The 15,935-nt window shown below is 45.1% G+C and overlaps 1 protein-coding gene across 7 annotated transcripts in view; it reads left to right on the forward strand.

The window, feature by feature from the left end:
* LOC144592689 (DENN domain-containing protein 3-like) overlaps positions 1 to 15,935 on the forward strand; it is a 132,010-nt gene that overhangs the window by 63,723 nt on the left and 52,352 nt on the right. For all 7 annotated transcript variants that reach the window (XR_013547165.1, XM_078397506.1, XM_078397510.1 and 4 more), the window contains 6 exons: positions 233 to 369; positions 3,226 to 3,337; positions 4,454 to 4,573; positions 5,955 to 6,173; positions 7,352 to 7,473; positions 14,729 to 14,884. Coding sequence is in view for 6 of the 7 variants with exons in the window: in XM_078397506.1 (XP_078253632.1) it covers positions 233 to 369; positions 3,226 to 3,337; positions 4,454 to 4,573; positions 5,955 to 6,173; positions 7,352 to 7,473; positions 14,729 to 14,884 (866 nt within the window). In the remaining variant the exon portion in view is untranslated. The remainder of the gene's footprint in view (positions 1 to 232; positions 370 to 3,225; positions 3,338 to 4,453; positions 4,574 to 5,954; positions 6,174 to 7,351; positions 7,474 to 14,728; positions 14,885 to 15,935) is intronic.

Below are 15,935 nucleotides of genomic sequence, written 5' to 3' on the forward strand. Positions count from 1 at the left end.
TAAAATACTACTTGATGACCCCACACAAGGCTGTGTCCAAATGCTAGGAAGTAGGATTAGCAGCAATCTTTGCTGTAAATTTTCATGATTCTATAAATGTTTTCTGCAATGTGCGTGTTACATCATACCCATGCTTTAGCCTGCTTCTTTGGCATTCTTTTCTTTGCATTCTATAAATATGAGCTTTTCTTTGTATTTCAATAAAGATAAACAATGCATTCTTTATTTGCAGGAAGGAAACAGTTTCCAACATGGACAAGCAAATTGGAATGTGCACAATCAAAGGATGTCTACGCTGTATGCTCCCTTCAGTGTCTGTGTGATCTCCAAATTTCCTTATTATACAGCCTTTAAGGATTGCCTTTCCAGGTAAGCATGAGGAAATAGGTACAATTTTAATTTTGAATTGAATTCACACCCTGTATATTTTAACTGCTGGGTGTGTTGCAAGATCTCAGGTAGTTGTCCTGCAATATGCTCAAGGCAATCAAAGCTTGACTGAATTAAGTCAGTGGTAGGCTCCTTTAGATTATTTGAAACCTTTGGAATTTGCACCTCCTGTCTTTTTTTTAACTATCCTGTTCAATAGAAAGACTTTTCTAACAGTTCATTATTTGACATACGTTTTATTTTACACTCTGAATATGTTGAAAGATGGCATGGCTTGGAATATCAAAAAAACACATGTGTTGGAGAAAAACTACAGGTGCTGGTTTAAATTGAAGGTAGACACAAAATGCTGGATTAACTCAGTGGGTCAGGCAGCATCTCTGGAGAGAAGGAATGCGTGACATTTCAGGTCGAGACCCTTCAGACTGATGTCGGGAGGGGGCGGGACAAAGATAGGATGTAGTGGAGACAGGAAGACATGGGAGAACTGAGAAGGGGGAGGGGATATAGAGGGAAAACAGGGACTATCTGAAAATGGAGAAGTCAATGTTCATATTGCTGGGATGTAAACTACCCAAGCAAAATATGAGGTGCTGTTCCTCCAATTTGCGCTGGGCCTCACTCTGACAATGGAGGAGGCCCAGGACAGAAAGGTCAGATTGGGAATGGGAGGGGTAGTTGAAGTGCTGGGTCACCGGGAAATCAAGTTGGTTAAGACGGACTGAGCGGAGGTGTTCAGCGAAACGATCGCCGAGCCTGGAACAGCGGATACAGTACATGTTTATGACTTAAACTGAAACTATTCTATTTTTGAGACAAAAGAGATTGCAGAAGCTGGAATCTTGACAACAAAACAAACTGCTGGAGGAACTCAGCTGGTCAAGCAGCATGCTGGAGGGAAATGGCAAACAATTTTTGGGTTAGGACCCTTCTTCAGATTGACCATCAGTCTAAAGAAGAATTCCAACTCGAAATGTAATCTATCCATTTCCCTCCACATACTACCTGACCCACTGACTTCCTCCAGAAATGTGTTTTTACTGTTGATTCTATTATGTTAATTGCAGATTTGTGGATGCCAATGCTTCTAAGAGTCATAGTCACAAAGCATGGAAACAGGCTTTTTGGACCATCATGATCATGCCCAGCCATTAATATCTATCAATATTAACCCCATTGCCCAATATTTGGATATGGGGTTCTATGCCATAGGTTTTGAATGCTCATCTAAATGAAAGTGTGTGAGGGTACCTACCTCCACCAGTCCCTCAGATGGTATGTTCCATATTTCAATTACCTCTGTATGGGAAAAAAACCCACAAATCTCCTAGGCCTTATCCCAATTATATGTTCTCTGGCTACTTGCGGCTCTACCAAGGAGAAAGGTTTCCCACTATCTACATTATTTTGCCCCTCATAATTTTGTATAACTCACCCATTTCTCCCTCAACGTCAGGGCTATCTAGTCTGACCTCCTAGCTGAAATGGTCCATCTCGGGCAACATCCTGGTGAATGATTTTCGTACCCTCTCTAGCGCAACTACATCCTTCCTATAAGAACTCCACATGAAAAGGGATGGAAAAACAAGAGAAGGGGCCAGTCATTTAAACTGAGAGAACGTAGACCATTCTTCTCATAGAGGGTAGTGAATCTCTGGAATTCTCTGTCCCGGTATGTGGTGGAAACTGGATAATTAGAAGTGTTTAAAGTGGAGGTGGATAAATATTTGATAAATTGAGGAATAGAGGAGTATGAAGAAATGACATGGAAGGAGAATTAAGGCTGACGTAGATGAGCCATGATCATATTAAATGGGGGGGGGGGGGGGGGGAGGGCAGCCGTGAAGAACCCGATGGCCAACCCCGTCTCTATTTTCTGGTGTGGTTATGTGACCTATCCAATAATTGTACCATAATTCCTTGCTTTTATATTCATTACCCCTTTAATGAAGGCAAGTATCCCACATGCCTTAAGCTCCTTTCTAGCTGTGCTGTTTTCTTCAAGGATTTTGGACAAATACTCTGAGGTATTTCTATTCCTCAGTTTTTCCTCGTGTTCTATCATACATTTTTATATCCCATTGGATGTCCTACAAAAATGCATGACATTACATATTTCAGGATTAAATTCATCTGGCAATTCTCTCCCCATTTTATCAACACATTAATATTGTTCTGTCATCTAAGCCTACCCCTCCCTCGTTCAATAACATCCTTGGATCTTGTCGCTAGTTTAACTTACCTTTCACATAGTTGGGTTCTAATACAGGAATAGATTTTGTGAGGTGTGCATGAATTGTTTAAAGAATGTGACTTCTCATAGCTAGCTTGACAATTACAAGCAAAGCAGAACTCAATTATATGGTTGAGCTCATTATGAAAGGGACAATATTCAATGAAATATTTATCTCTAATTACTCCCTGGAGGCGATTCTCGATCTCTTTCACCCAATAATACATTAGGTGGAAATTTGTGACTTTTAAACTCCTGACGGTGAAATAATGACATATAAGGTTAGAGGTGTTAGATATGACCTAAGACACAGGTGCTGTTCTGACAGACTGGTTTGCCCCAGAAGGTATTGAGTTGCTTGACCATCTTTATAAACATACCCCATCTAGGTAATTTCCTACTTGAGCATATAACTTAGTGTAGAGGCACTAAATGATTAGAGGATGACCAGTTAACTTGTGGGATATAGGGCCTCTTCCTACTCTTATACGTAAGTTGTATGTGGTTGGTGATTCCACTTGCAAGGAAAGCCTGGACTAGAAATGAATTGGGAACTGCGTTGATCTGTTTATCTTATTTACAAGGTATGTAATCTCTTTTAGCTTGATGGTGCATGCAAAAACATGCCAAGAGCTGGATTTTGATCATAAAGTGAGACAGTTTGCAGCAAAATTAGCCTTGGTGCCCAGTCCACCATCTGGAACTCTTCATTTGGTAAGACATTGTACATTTCCCCAAAATATATAAAAACGTAGAAAAATAGCATTTAGAATTTTGATAACATTCCATACCAGAGTGGCTGATCCTCTATTACAATGCCAGTTTCTTCCTTTCTGTCTATCCTTTGATGTCTTTTGTATCGAGAAATCTGTCTATCTTCTTCAGTAATATATTTGGTCACTTGGCAACTACGGCTTTCTGTAATAGAGAATTCCAATGAATCACCATTCTTTGTAATTTCTCCTTTTCTCAATCCTAAATATCTAGCCCCATATCTTGAGTTTTTGACCTCTGGTTTAGAACTCCCATCCAGGGAAAACATCCTCCATGCATCCAGCCTGATAAGCCCTGACAATAATGTTGTACATTTCAATGAGCACTCCTCCCATTATTCCATATGTTAATGAATAGAAACCTGGGTGATCCAATCATTTTTAATAGAAAAAACCTGCCAAATGCAGAATCAGCATGGTGAATCTTTGTGGCACTCCCTGTATAGCAAATGTATCCTTTCTAAGGAGACCAAAATTGTACACAATATCCACATCATACCAAAACCGGACATGCATTTACCAACTCATCCAAATTGTTCTAATCATCTTGAATCATCTTTGCATCATCCTAACAGCTCATGATTTCACCTAATTTAGTGTTATGGGTGCCTTCCTGAGCTTGTCCCATTTGATTACATTGGCCCGTATCCCTCTAAACATTTCCTATCGACGAACCTGTCCAAATTCAATGCTACATTATTGTCATATGTGCCTAGGTACAGTGAAATGCTTGTTTTGCATACAACCCGGTAAAATCATATAGCAGACCTCACCTTTGTAGTACATAAGTGTCGCCATGTTTCTGGTGCCGACAAGATTACAAAAGGTCACTGGACAGTCATATCTTCTGTCTGCTGCTGCATATGGCAGCAACCCCCCCCCCCATATGTATGATACAGGTGCATTTTTTTCCCATTAGCTCATGGTCTGAGTAACTGACAGCATTTTGCATTGCTGAAAACTTTCCTGCCATTCAGAATGTCATATTTCATATTATTGATCAATTAAAATAACTTTTATAATTTTATAATTAGAAACTTTTTGTATATTCTCTCAGGTATTTAACCTAAATCCTCTGCTGATTGTATTGCCTTCAAGGGAAGACCCGAATTATCCAGTGGCAGACTTAGACATTCATCTCCCTTTGCTTTGCTTCAAGCCAAAATGTATTCTGCAGGTAATTAGTCTGAAGCTTCATCATGCAGTTGTATCTCCTTATTTTTTCCACTTTTATGTTCTTTGATGTACACAAAATTGTTTTACAGGAAGTGGCTAGGTGGAAGTAGCGGATCAATAGTTGAAATTGTTCAAAATTTATTAAATTTCAGAAAGGTACCAGAAGATTAGAAACCAGCAACATGAGTCCCTTGTACAGAAATGGAGGAGGACAGAAGTTGGGGAACTGTAGGCTAGTTGGTTTACTATTTATTGTTGGCCTGGGAAGGGTTGAGAGAGGGGAGCCATAGATGTACTTAGATTTCCAAAAGGCATTTGATAAGGTGTCTCATAAGAGGCTGGTGCATAAGTTAAAAGCCCAGAGCATTGGATTAGCAGGGATTGAAAACCATCTGTCTCGGAAAAATTGCGAGTTGGAATAAATTTAAGGTAGAGATGGACAAATATTTGAACAATTGAGAAATTGAAGGTTTTGGGAAACTGCCACAGAAGAGGAGCTTCCTCAGATCCTTCAGCTAAGCACAGAGAGCTTTGTTTAAATGTACCTCATCCAACAAAAAATGTAGCCAAGATCACATTGAATGGCGGTGCTGGCTCGAAGGGCCGAATGGCCTACTCCTGCACCTATTGTCTATTGTAATCTATAAAGAACAAAGCATAGAACATGACAAGCATAATTTTTGTTGATAGCTCCATTAGCTATATGATATAACTAATTTTTAAACCCCAATTAAATACAGATGATGGAACAAGCTTGAAGGATTCTGCACCTATTTTCTTTGATTCTTGTGAACTGGAGGAGAAGATGTGAATCTTTCTTGTGGGGGGGCTAATTAAGTGTTATTTTTTAATGTAAGGAAATTTTGAACATGATGGTATTGGTGTTTGAAATATTGTGTGCATGATTTAATACTTTAAAAAAAGATGATGGTATTGTATTTCAAGGCTACACAACTCTCAGATCCTTCAGCTAAGCACAGAGCTTTGTTCAAATGTACCTCACCCAACAAAAAATGTAATCTATAAAGCACAAAACATAGAACATGACCAGCATAATTTTTGTTGATAGCTCTATTAGCTATTTCGATATAAATAAATAATTTTTAAACCCCAATTAAATACAGTGGTTGATAAATGCTTAAAGTGGATCATATCTCAAAATTAGACACAAAATGCTGGAGTAACTCAGCAGGTCAGGCAGCATCTCTGGAGAACATGGACAGGCAATATTTAGGGTCTCGACCTGAAATGTTGCCTGTCCATGTTCTCCAGGGAGGCTGTCTGACCTGCTGAGCTACTCCAGCATTTTGTATCTTTCCTTAGTAAACCTAGTAAAGTTTCCTTGTTTCTCCAATTTCTCTAACTTTCTTTTTACTCCATAGATCCTGACATGTATTTTAATGGAACAGAGGATTGTCTTTCTTTCAGCTGATTGGGCTTTGCTGACACTTGTTGCAGAATGTTTTATTCTTTACCTTCACCCACTTCAATGGCAACACACCTATGTTCCTATCCTGTCCAAAGAAATGATGGATTTTTTGATGGCTCCAACAGCTTTTCTCATGGGTTGCCACATTGATTACTTTAAAGAAGTTAAGTCTGTAAGTAGTAATCATCTCTAAAATGCATTAATGGCACATTAATTAACTGCTGGCATTTCCTCCCTTATTCCTAATATGCACGAAATAAGAGAATCACAGGAATCGTGATTGACAGCATGTTTTGCTAATTTATTTCTAATTCAATCCTGCCCATGCGATTTGTTGTATTTAGCTTTAATTTGGGCATCTACTTAGAACTGCACCTTCCACACTCAGAAATCTAAATAGAAGCCATTATTTGTGTCTCAGGGTTGAGTGGTGTGGAATATTTGCTTGCTCGCCTTGATTCTCTATGAAGTGTTTATCTCACAGAGCTACCAACAGCATCTTCAATGCATAACTTGCCTGTTCCTTTGTTGCTGAGTATGCAATGACCAGTGTGCAATTATGTTTGACACATGATATGTACTGGGGATGGTGTCCTGAATATATTGGGATTTGTGCTGCGATGGATGTCTGCCACTGACAGGAGAAAGGCAATCTACGATGACTTGCTATAGTCTGGCAGTTGCAATCAAGGGCAAATGCAGGATTGAGGATCAAGCCAGTATATTAATAGTTCATGTTACCATGCTGTTCTGGGCAGGGAAATAGAAGGGAGTGCTGCTCAAGTGAGGTGCAGTAGTTGTTTGAAAAGCAGCTAATTTAAAACCAATAAAAGCAATTAGTGTTGTAATTTGGTCATTAATCATTTGGGATAGTTTTTATTATCCATTGAAATGGGCCTACCAAGCAATGAAGTGTAAAATGAGATTGCAATGCAATGAGATGTCTTCATTGTCACTGAAGTTAAAATCTTTCTCCTGTTCCCAACAAACTGGTCTCTAATTTACAAAAAAAATCAAACGGGAGTAAATTGGATTAATTATTGAAATATGGAAAGTGTTTAAATATAATTTCAGCAAATTAAGCTAAATTTCTGGCAAAGGGCAGTGGTTTTGATACTAACTGGCTTTTAGCCAATTAAATGGCAATAATTCTGTGACAAACTGAACTTAACCACCGATAGCGCTGCACCTGTTGCTACATTTCGTCGCTGGACTCTGCATAGAGTATAAGCAAGGCAAAGTGTGAACAATGTCTCCAGACGGTGGGTTTGGACCAGTATCATTTGGGCTGTTTTTACATTATGTACTATGCCTGAATGTAACCTTGTTTATTTGTTACTAATTAAATAGGAAATTGAAGGCTTAATATTGGTGAACATTGATGAAGGGACAATTACATTTTCAAACTTGGCAGCTACTGAGCCAAGTATACCTGAAATTCCTTCACAAGCTGCAGAATGTTTTGCACAAAGGTAAATACAAATATGGTTTCTTGAACAACTTTTCATCGAGAATATATCAGCAAATCAGACAAAATTTAGAATGCTTTAGAATTTTATGAAATACTAGATGACCCGTTGTCACTAAAGATTCTTTAGTAACTGAGCAGCAGGCGGAGCGGGCTGTGCGGCGGCTGGTTGCGGCCTCCACCCACCAGGCTGCTGCACGCCAGCTTCTGCAGTTCCACCAGTACCGAAGCCCTACAGGCCCATGGCTGCCGCCTCAACCCGCTTGCCGCTGGTCGGGGGGCATGGCAACGGGCAGATGCGGGCACCAGACGGTGAGGAGCGGGAGGCGGCGGAGGGGAGAGGAAAAGGGAGAGGGAGCCACTCACCCCGGCCCCGGGCTGCCATCGTGGCGGCCAGCAGCAGGAGAGCGGTCGCAGGGCGCTGCTGCATGCTCGTCCTGCCGGCGGCCATCTTCTTTCACCTCTTTAATGCTGCGCTGCACCGCAGGAGGAAGGCCAGGCGCGGGGCACGCTGGGACGGGCACCGGTCCACCCTGGCAACCCTCCCACAACTGCACATGCGCAGATCCGGCGGCCATCTTACCGTTGTGACGCAAGATGAACACATAAGTATTAGATCAACGAGCCCCAACTGCGCAGGCGCGGCTGCCGGGCCCATTCACAGTATAAGTTTATAAAGTGAATAACTTTTAAAATATAACAACAATTTGAACGAAACTTGGTACTGCACACCGCAGGCCAATGGTGAGTAAGGTGGGCCTAAATTTATGCACTATCCTGTACCGTTTTGGTTGTATTTTGGGAACAACATACATACATACAAGATGAGAGTTTTAGTAATATACTAGCGCAAGTGTGCCCGTTGGGCCCGTCCTCGTAGGGTTTCCATTGTAACCGGGAGGGGAGTGGGGGGGAGGGAGGTGTGGAGGGGGGAGGGGAGGGGGAAGAGGGAGGGGGGAAGGGAGGGGGGAGGGAGGGGGACCTCCCCTTTTCCCAGTACCCCTCTTTCCCCGTTGGGCACGTCCTCGTAGGGTTTCCATTGTAACCGGGAGGAGGGGAGGGAGGGAAGGGGGAGGGAGGGAGGTGTGGATGGAGGAGGGGAGGGGGAGGGAGAGGGAGGGGAGGGGGGCGGGAAGGGGGGAGGGGGACCTCCCCTTTTCCCAGTACCCCTCTTTCCCCGTTGGGCCCGTCCTCGTAGGGTTTCCATTGTAACCGGGAGGAGGGGAGGGAGGGAAGGAGGAGGGAGGAAGGGAGGTGTGGAGGGAGGGGGGGAGGGAGGGAGGGGGGAGGGAGGGAGGGAGGAGGGGAAGGGGGGAGGGAGGGGGACCTCCCCTTTTCCCAGTACCCCTCTTTCCCCGTTGGGCCCGTCCTCGTAGGGTTTCCATTGTAACCGGGAGGGGGGGGAGGGAGGGTGGAAGGAGGGGGGAGGGGGAGAGGGATGGGTGGAGGGAGGGGGGGAGGGAGTGGGGGATGGAGGGAGGGGGGGAGTTAGGGAGGGAGGGGGGAGGGAGTTGGGGAGGGAGGGGGAGGAGGGAGGGAGGGAGTGGGGATGGAGGTGGGAAGGAGGGGGGAGGAAGGTGTTGAGGGGGGAAGGGGGACCTCCCCTTTTCCCAGTACCCCTCTTTCCCCCACCACCAAGCCCCCTCCGCAACGACCCCTGTTGTCCCCCTCCCCAGTCCCCATTCGCAGACCCCCCCCCATTCTCTCTCTCCCACAGACACACTCTAAGTGCTTTTTTCGAAACACTTGCCCCGGTGGCCCACGAGCATAGGGGCCCCATGCTGATCTGTGTATGTTAATTGACTTGCAATAACAAAAAACACCACTTTAAAACGATCAGTGCTTTTTTTGCAACATTCGCGGTTACTTAGTGCTTCTCACGGCGATCTGTAAGTGCTTTTCGTAACAATGTAGCACCCATCTCACACAAGCATTGTGACGTCACAAGCTGAAGACCTTGAAAAAAAAGGTTAGAAATAAAAAAATGTAAATTTAAAACCTTTGTAAAGAGTAGACACCCAATAGCAGCTGCTTGTCCATTGTGACGTTACACGCTGAATACCGCGGGGGAGGGGGGGGGAAGGGGGGTCAGCTCGAGTTCATCTCACAGGGGCATTGTGACATCACAATGAAGACTAAATCCGCACCACAGCGCCCCCTTCTTTAAAACCTTCGATAAATCAGGGGGGGCAGCGCTTTAAAACCTCTGTAAGTTAAAAAATATGCGACCGAATTAAATAAAAATATCATTTTCCAGCAGCGAACCGCGTGGTGATTAACGCGGTGCAAAAATCGTGGCGCTACGGTTCACCGTTTTGCCGAAATCAGCCGAATCACAGATATATACATATACATATACATATAATTCATACATACACAAGATCTGACTTTTAATAAGATAGACTAGCGAAGAGGGCCCATTGGGCCCATTCCCACACCCCCCATTCTCTCCTCTCCCAACCCCAATCTTACTCTCCCCACACCCCCCCTTTCCCCACGACCTCCCCTTTTCCCAGTACCCCTATTTCCCCCACCACCAAGCCCCCTCCGGACGACCCCTGTTGTCCCCCTCCCCAGTCCCCATTCTCAGACCCCGCCACCATTCTCTCTCCCCCAGACACACTCTTACTCTCCCCCCTTTCCCCAGCACACCCCTTTCCCCTACTCTCTCTTGCCCCCAGCACCAACAGGTCCCGGGGGGGGGGGAGCGCATCAGTGAAAGTTCCGGGGGGGGGGGGGGGGGGGTGCGCATTAGTGAAAGGTCCGTGGGGGGCGGGGGAGCGCATCAGTGAAAGGTCCGGGGGGGGGGTGGGGAGCGCATCAGTGAAAGGTCCGGGGGGGGGGGGGGGGGGGGGATAGCGGGGAGATGGTCTCCCGGGTGTGGGAGAGAGGAGAGAAGCAAGGGGAGAGAGGAGAGGTGAGCCCATACGCACAGACGCACAGCAGCGCCACGCTGAAAGCCTTCGATAAATCAGTAGGAGGGGGGTTGCGCGAGCTTTTTGACGTCACACGCTGAAGGCAATTGAAAAAACGGCTGTTTTTTAATTTTGTTTTACTAAAACCTCTGTAACTTAAAAAATACACAACCGAATCAAATAAAAATATCATTTTCCAGCAGCGTTCAGCGTGGTGATTAATGCGGTGCAAACATCGTGGCGCTACGGTTCACCGTTTTTGCCGAAATCAGCCGAAATAACTGAGAGAAAAAAAGTATTGACTTTTAAAGCTCTGTAACTTAAAAAATATACGACCGAATTAAATAAAAAAAAACATTTTCGGCAAGCGTCCAGCGGTGTGATTAGGCGGTGCAAAAAATTGTGCCGCTACGGTTTACCGTTTTGCCGTAATCAGCCGAAATCAGTGAAATATATATACAAGTGAGGAGATACCGCGCATGCGTACTGAGCACAGCCGCACCACAGCGCCCCCCTGAAAACCTTCAATAAATCAGGGGGGGCAGCGCTTTAAAACCTCTGTCACTTAAAAAATATGCGACCGAATTAAATTAAAAAACCATTTTCCAGCAGCTGTCCGCGTGGTGATTAAGGCGGCGCAAAAATCGAGGCGCTACGGTTTACCGTTTTGCCGTAATCAGCCGAATCACAGATATATACATATACATATATTCATACATACACAAGATCTGACTTTTAATAAGATAGACTAGACAAAGTGGAGGGGGGGCAGGGAAGGGGAGAGGGTGTGACTGAGGAGGCGACTCTCTCCTCCCCCACCCCCACTCTAACTCTCCCCACCTCCCCTTTCCCCACGACCCCCCCTTTTCCCCACTCTCTCCTTCCCCCACCGCCCCTTCTCTCCTCCCCCACTGCCACTCTCACTCTCCCCTACCCCCCTTTCCCCACCCCCCCCAGCCCCACTCTTACTCTCCCCTACCCCCTTTCCCCCACCCCCCCCCTTTTCCCCACTCTTCCCCCCCACCACCAACCGCCCTCCCCCCACCTCCGCTGTCCCCCTCCCCAGTCCCACTCGCCCTCCCACCCCCACTCTCTCCTCCCACCCTCCCCCTCCCCCCCACTCTTACTCTCCCCCACCCCCCCCACCCTGACCCCCCTCCTACACCCATCCTCCCCGCCACGCACTCGGCCCCCACGTCCAGTCCCCTCCGTGGAGCCTTTGGCGGCGAAAGCCACTTACCAAGCGTGCAGGGAGGAGGAGGGAGCACCGGACTACTGGAGATGGGCAGCGCGGCTATGGCCTAGCCGAGCTGGGATTACTCGCTGCGGTTGTGGGGGAGGGGAGAGAGAAGCGAGGGGAGAGAGGAGAGAAGCGAGAGGAGAGTGGAGCCCCTGATTGCGGGCGGGCAGCTCCGCGTCCATCTTGTTCCCCCCAATGACCCACTCCATACCCCCTACCCCACCCCCATCTCTGCAGAATGAATGCACATGTTCCACAAAGCGATCATCTAATCTGTGTTTGTGAACACCAAATGCATACTAGATTAGAAGCATAAGTGAACCACTGCTTCACCTGAAAAGGCTGTGTTTGAGTCGCAGGATGGTGGGAAGGGAAAAGATGGTGGGGCATGTGTTGTACCACCTGCACCTTGAAGGGAAAACTTGCTTATCCCAGCTTCAAATATATGCATAGAATTTAGTTATTATAGCATTCTTTTTATGTTATAGAGGGGCGTGGCTACGTTCTGCAGCTGCGGCTCACCGGCAGTCTCTCTGTCTTTTTTTGTTTTTTGTCTATTGTCATCGTTTAATGTACGTTTTGTTCTATTTTTAACTCTGTGTATGTGGGGGGGTGGTGGAAACCTTCTTTCAAATCTCCTCCTCAACGGAGATGCGACCTTTACCGTGTCGTGTCTCCGTTCGCGCTACGGCCTAACATCGTGGAGTCGGCGGCCTCCAGCTGGGATCGACCTTGAAGACTCCGGTCGCAGGGCCTGGACTTACCATCTCGGAGGCTTCGGCCGTGGGCCCTGCAGACCGCAACATCGGGAGTTCGCAGGTCCCTGGCTGGTGACCGGCTTTCGGGAGCTCCAGCCGTAGCAGCTTCGACCGCCCTGAAGCGCGAGGTACGATCGGCCCGCTCGCAGGCCCTTCATCGCCCTGCGTGGCTCGGCCGCAGCACTTTCCATCGCCCGGTGGGGGCTCAGGACCTTCATCGGCCTGCTTGGCTCGGCCCTGGGACTTTCCATCTCCCGGTGGGGGCTCAGGACCTTCATCGGCCTGCTTGGCTCGGCCCTGGGACTTACCATTGCCCAGTGGGGGCTTCAAAAAGTTGGGAGCCTCGATCACCTCGTGGCACCACGGGAGAAGAAATGAGGAGGAGATAAGACTTTACCTTCCATCACAGTGAGGGTGTGCCTAGAGCAATCACTGTGATGGCTGTTTGTGTAAAAATTGTATCTGTGTGTCCTGTGCTTTTTGTTGTCTACTGCCGGACCCTGACGTGAGAGGACGCTGGCGCTGTTTATTCACCGCTTCTCCGTTAGGATAGTTTGTCTGTTTGTTTTTATGTTATGATTGTTTATGTAAAGCGCTTTGAGCTTCTGGAAAGGCACTATATAAAATAAATGCTTATTATTATTATTATTATTATTATTATAGAACATGTTGTTTCACATCGATTCAGTCCGTTTAAGACTTTTTTTGCATAACTATTCATTTCTCCTAAAACAGGATTTATATGAGAATAATGAAAACAGAAAAACCTAGACATAGTGAGCAGGTCAGGCAGCATCTGTGGGAGGAGAAATAGAGTTACATTTCAAGTCAAAGATCCTTCATCAAAATTGGGAGGGAGACAAAAGAAGCTTGGTAATCCGCAGGGAGGGGATGTTTCTAATAGAGTAAAACCAGAGTCACCACACAGATAAGCTATGAACAAGAGTGAATGTAAGCAGTTAGAGAGCCAGAACATAGACAAAAGACTATAGGAATTGCTAAATGCTGAGCAGGAAGATATGCCTAGCAGTTCATGCTGGGCATATCCACCACTACCATAGAAAAAAAGATAAACCTGAGCTAATCTCACAGATGGATGACTGTTATAGAAAGAAGTAAAGTTACCTGAAGGTATAGAATTCAATGTTAAGACCAGAAGGCTGCAAAGTGCCCTGAGGGAAGATGAGGTGTTTTTGTTTTCAACCTTGTTCAGCCTCATTGTAACGGTACAGGAGGCCCAAAACTGATAGAAACATAGAAAATAGGTGCAGGAGGAGGCCATTTGGCCCTTCGAGCCAGCACCGCCATTTATTGTGATCATGGCTGATCATCTACAATCAGTAACCTGTGCCTGCCTTCTCCCCATATCCCTTGATTCCACTAGCCCCCCTAGAGCTCTATCTAACTCTCTTTTAAATTCATCCAGTGAATTGGCCTCCACTGCCTTCTGTGGCAGAGAATTCCACAAATTCACAACTCTCTGGGTGAAAAAGTTTCCTCACCTCAATTTTAAATGCCCTCCCCTTTATTCTTAGACTGTGTCCCCTGGTTCTGGACTCCCCCAACATTGGGACCATTTTTCCTGCTTCTAGCTTGTCTAGACCTTTTATAATTTTATACGTCTCTATAAGATCCCCTTTCAGGTTAGAAGTAGTGCAAATCAACTGCTGCTTCACCTAGAAAGACTGTTTGGATCTCTGGATGGTGGGAAGGAGAAATGTGACATGACATGGGCAGCACGGTGGCGCAACGGAAGAGTTGCTGCCTTACAGCGAATGCAGCGCCAGAGAACCAGGTCCGATCCCGAATACGGGCATTGTCTGTACGGAGTTTGCACGTTCTCCCTGTGGCCTGCGTGGGTTTTCTCCGAGATCTTCGGTTAATTGGATTGGTAAATGTTTTAAAAAAATTGTCCCCAGTGGGTGTTGGATGGTGTTAATAAACGGGGATCGCTGGTCGGCGCGGACCCGACGGGCAGAAGGACCTGTTTCCGCGCTATACCTCTAAACTAAACATCTATTGCACTTCAAAGGGAAAGGTTGTTTGTTTAATCCTCAGTTCACCACTGAAAATTAAATCTATTTTAATGTATATTTTAATAGGTTGCAATTTTCTTAGAGTTTAAACTATTTTTGTAACTTTGTTCATTGTCATGAATATTTGAGTTGAGTGAGAAAAGTTATTTGCGTAACTTCTTGAAATTATTAAGCTTTAAATATCTCTTGCATAATTTAATCTTGTCAAACTGAGTTTATATCTGAAGAATGCATCCTTTTTAAAGGAGACCTTACTAAACTTGATTCTTCTGCTAGAAAATAAATTTCTTTTATGATTTTTTTTTTCTAGGATTGAAAGTCTACAATTGCATTATGATCTGGAATTATCACATTTAGGATCCTCCACAGATATTTCAAGTTTACGAATGCGCAGAAGGAATTGGCAGCAGAATCTAAACTTGACGATTCAGAAGTTATTTTTGGTGCTGGTTGTTAACATATTCAGGTGTGAATGGCAACTTTACGTGTTTTATTCTTTATCACCTTTGACTAATGAACATTCACTCATACATAACTTTTTCAAATTAAATTTTTTTAAAGTCTCTTGCCCAGAAATTGCAATGGGGTGTGGCTTCCATCAACTCAGTTGTGTTTTTGGATTTACCAGTTTCAAATCATTTGAATGTTAATACGTTGTTTGAACCAATAATACCATTACTTGTGTGTCCAACTTGCCCAAGGTGTTATTTTTTTGCTGTGGTTTGACTGAGTGAAGTGAGGTGTGCACAGGCAATCGTGACTTTGAGAGTCACACTATGTCTGGAGCTGTAAATGTATTAGGTCTTAGTTCAGCACAAGTAAACATGCAGGAGAGTCCTGGTGGATAAATTTGCTTGAACTCTATGTATGTTGAGTCTGCTTACCCTTCAGATACAAAGATAACAGTTAATGATTAAATACAATTTCAAGGGCGGCACAGTGGCGCAGCGGTAGAGTTGCTGCCTTGCAGCGCCGGAGACCCGGCTGTCGGTATGGACATGTACGGTATGTACGTTCTCTCCGTGACCTGCGTGGGTTTTCTCCGAGATCTTTAGTTTCCTCCCACGCTCCAAAGACGTACAGGTATGTAGGTAAATTGGCTTGGCAAATGTAAAAATTGTCCCTAGTGTGTGTAGGATAGTGTTGATATGCAGGGATTGTTGGTCGGCGCGGACCCGGTGGGCCGAAGGGCTTGTTTCCACGCTGTATCTCTAAAACTAAAGCTAAAACTAAAAATGATGCAGCTTCTACAGCTACTTCCTCACATTTGCAGTGACCGGAGTTCAATCCTGACCTCCTGTGATGTATGTATGGAGTTTGTAGGTTCTTCCTGGATTTTCTCCATGTACACTGCTTTCTTTCCACATTCCAACAATATGCAGGTTGGTAGGTTAGTGAACCATTGTAAATTGGATGTAGATATGTGATAGACTATAGGGATGAAATTTATGCCAGTGTGGGGAGAATAAAATAGTTTATGGTGGGATTAGTGTAAAAAAAGTGTTTTGTGGTTGATA

This window comes from Rhinoraja longicauda, chromosome 4, assembly GCF_053455715.1.
Source record: "Rhinoraja longicauda isolate Sanriku21f chromosome 4, sRhiLon1.1, whole genome shotgun sequence".
NCBI lineage: Eukaryota > Metazoa > Chordata > Chondrichthyes > Rajiformes > Arhynchobatidae > Rhinoraja > Rhinoraja longicauda.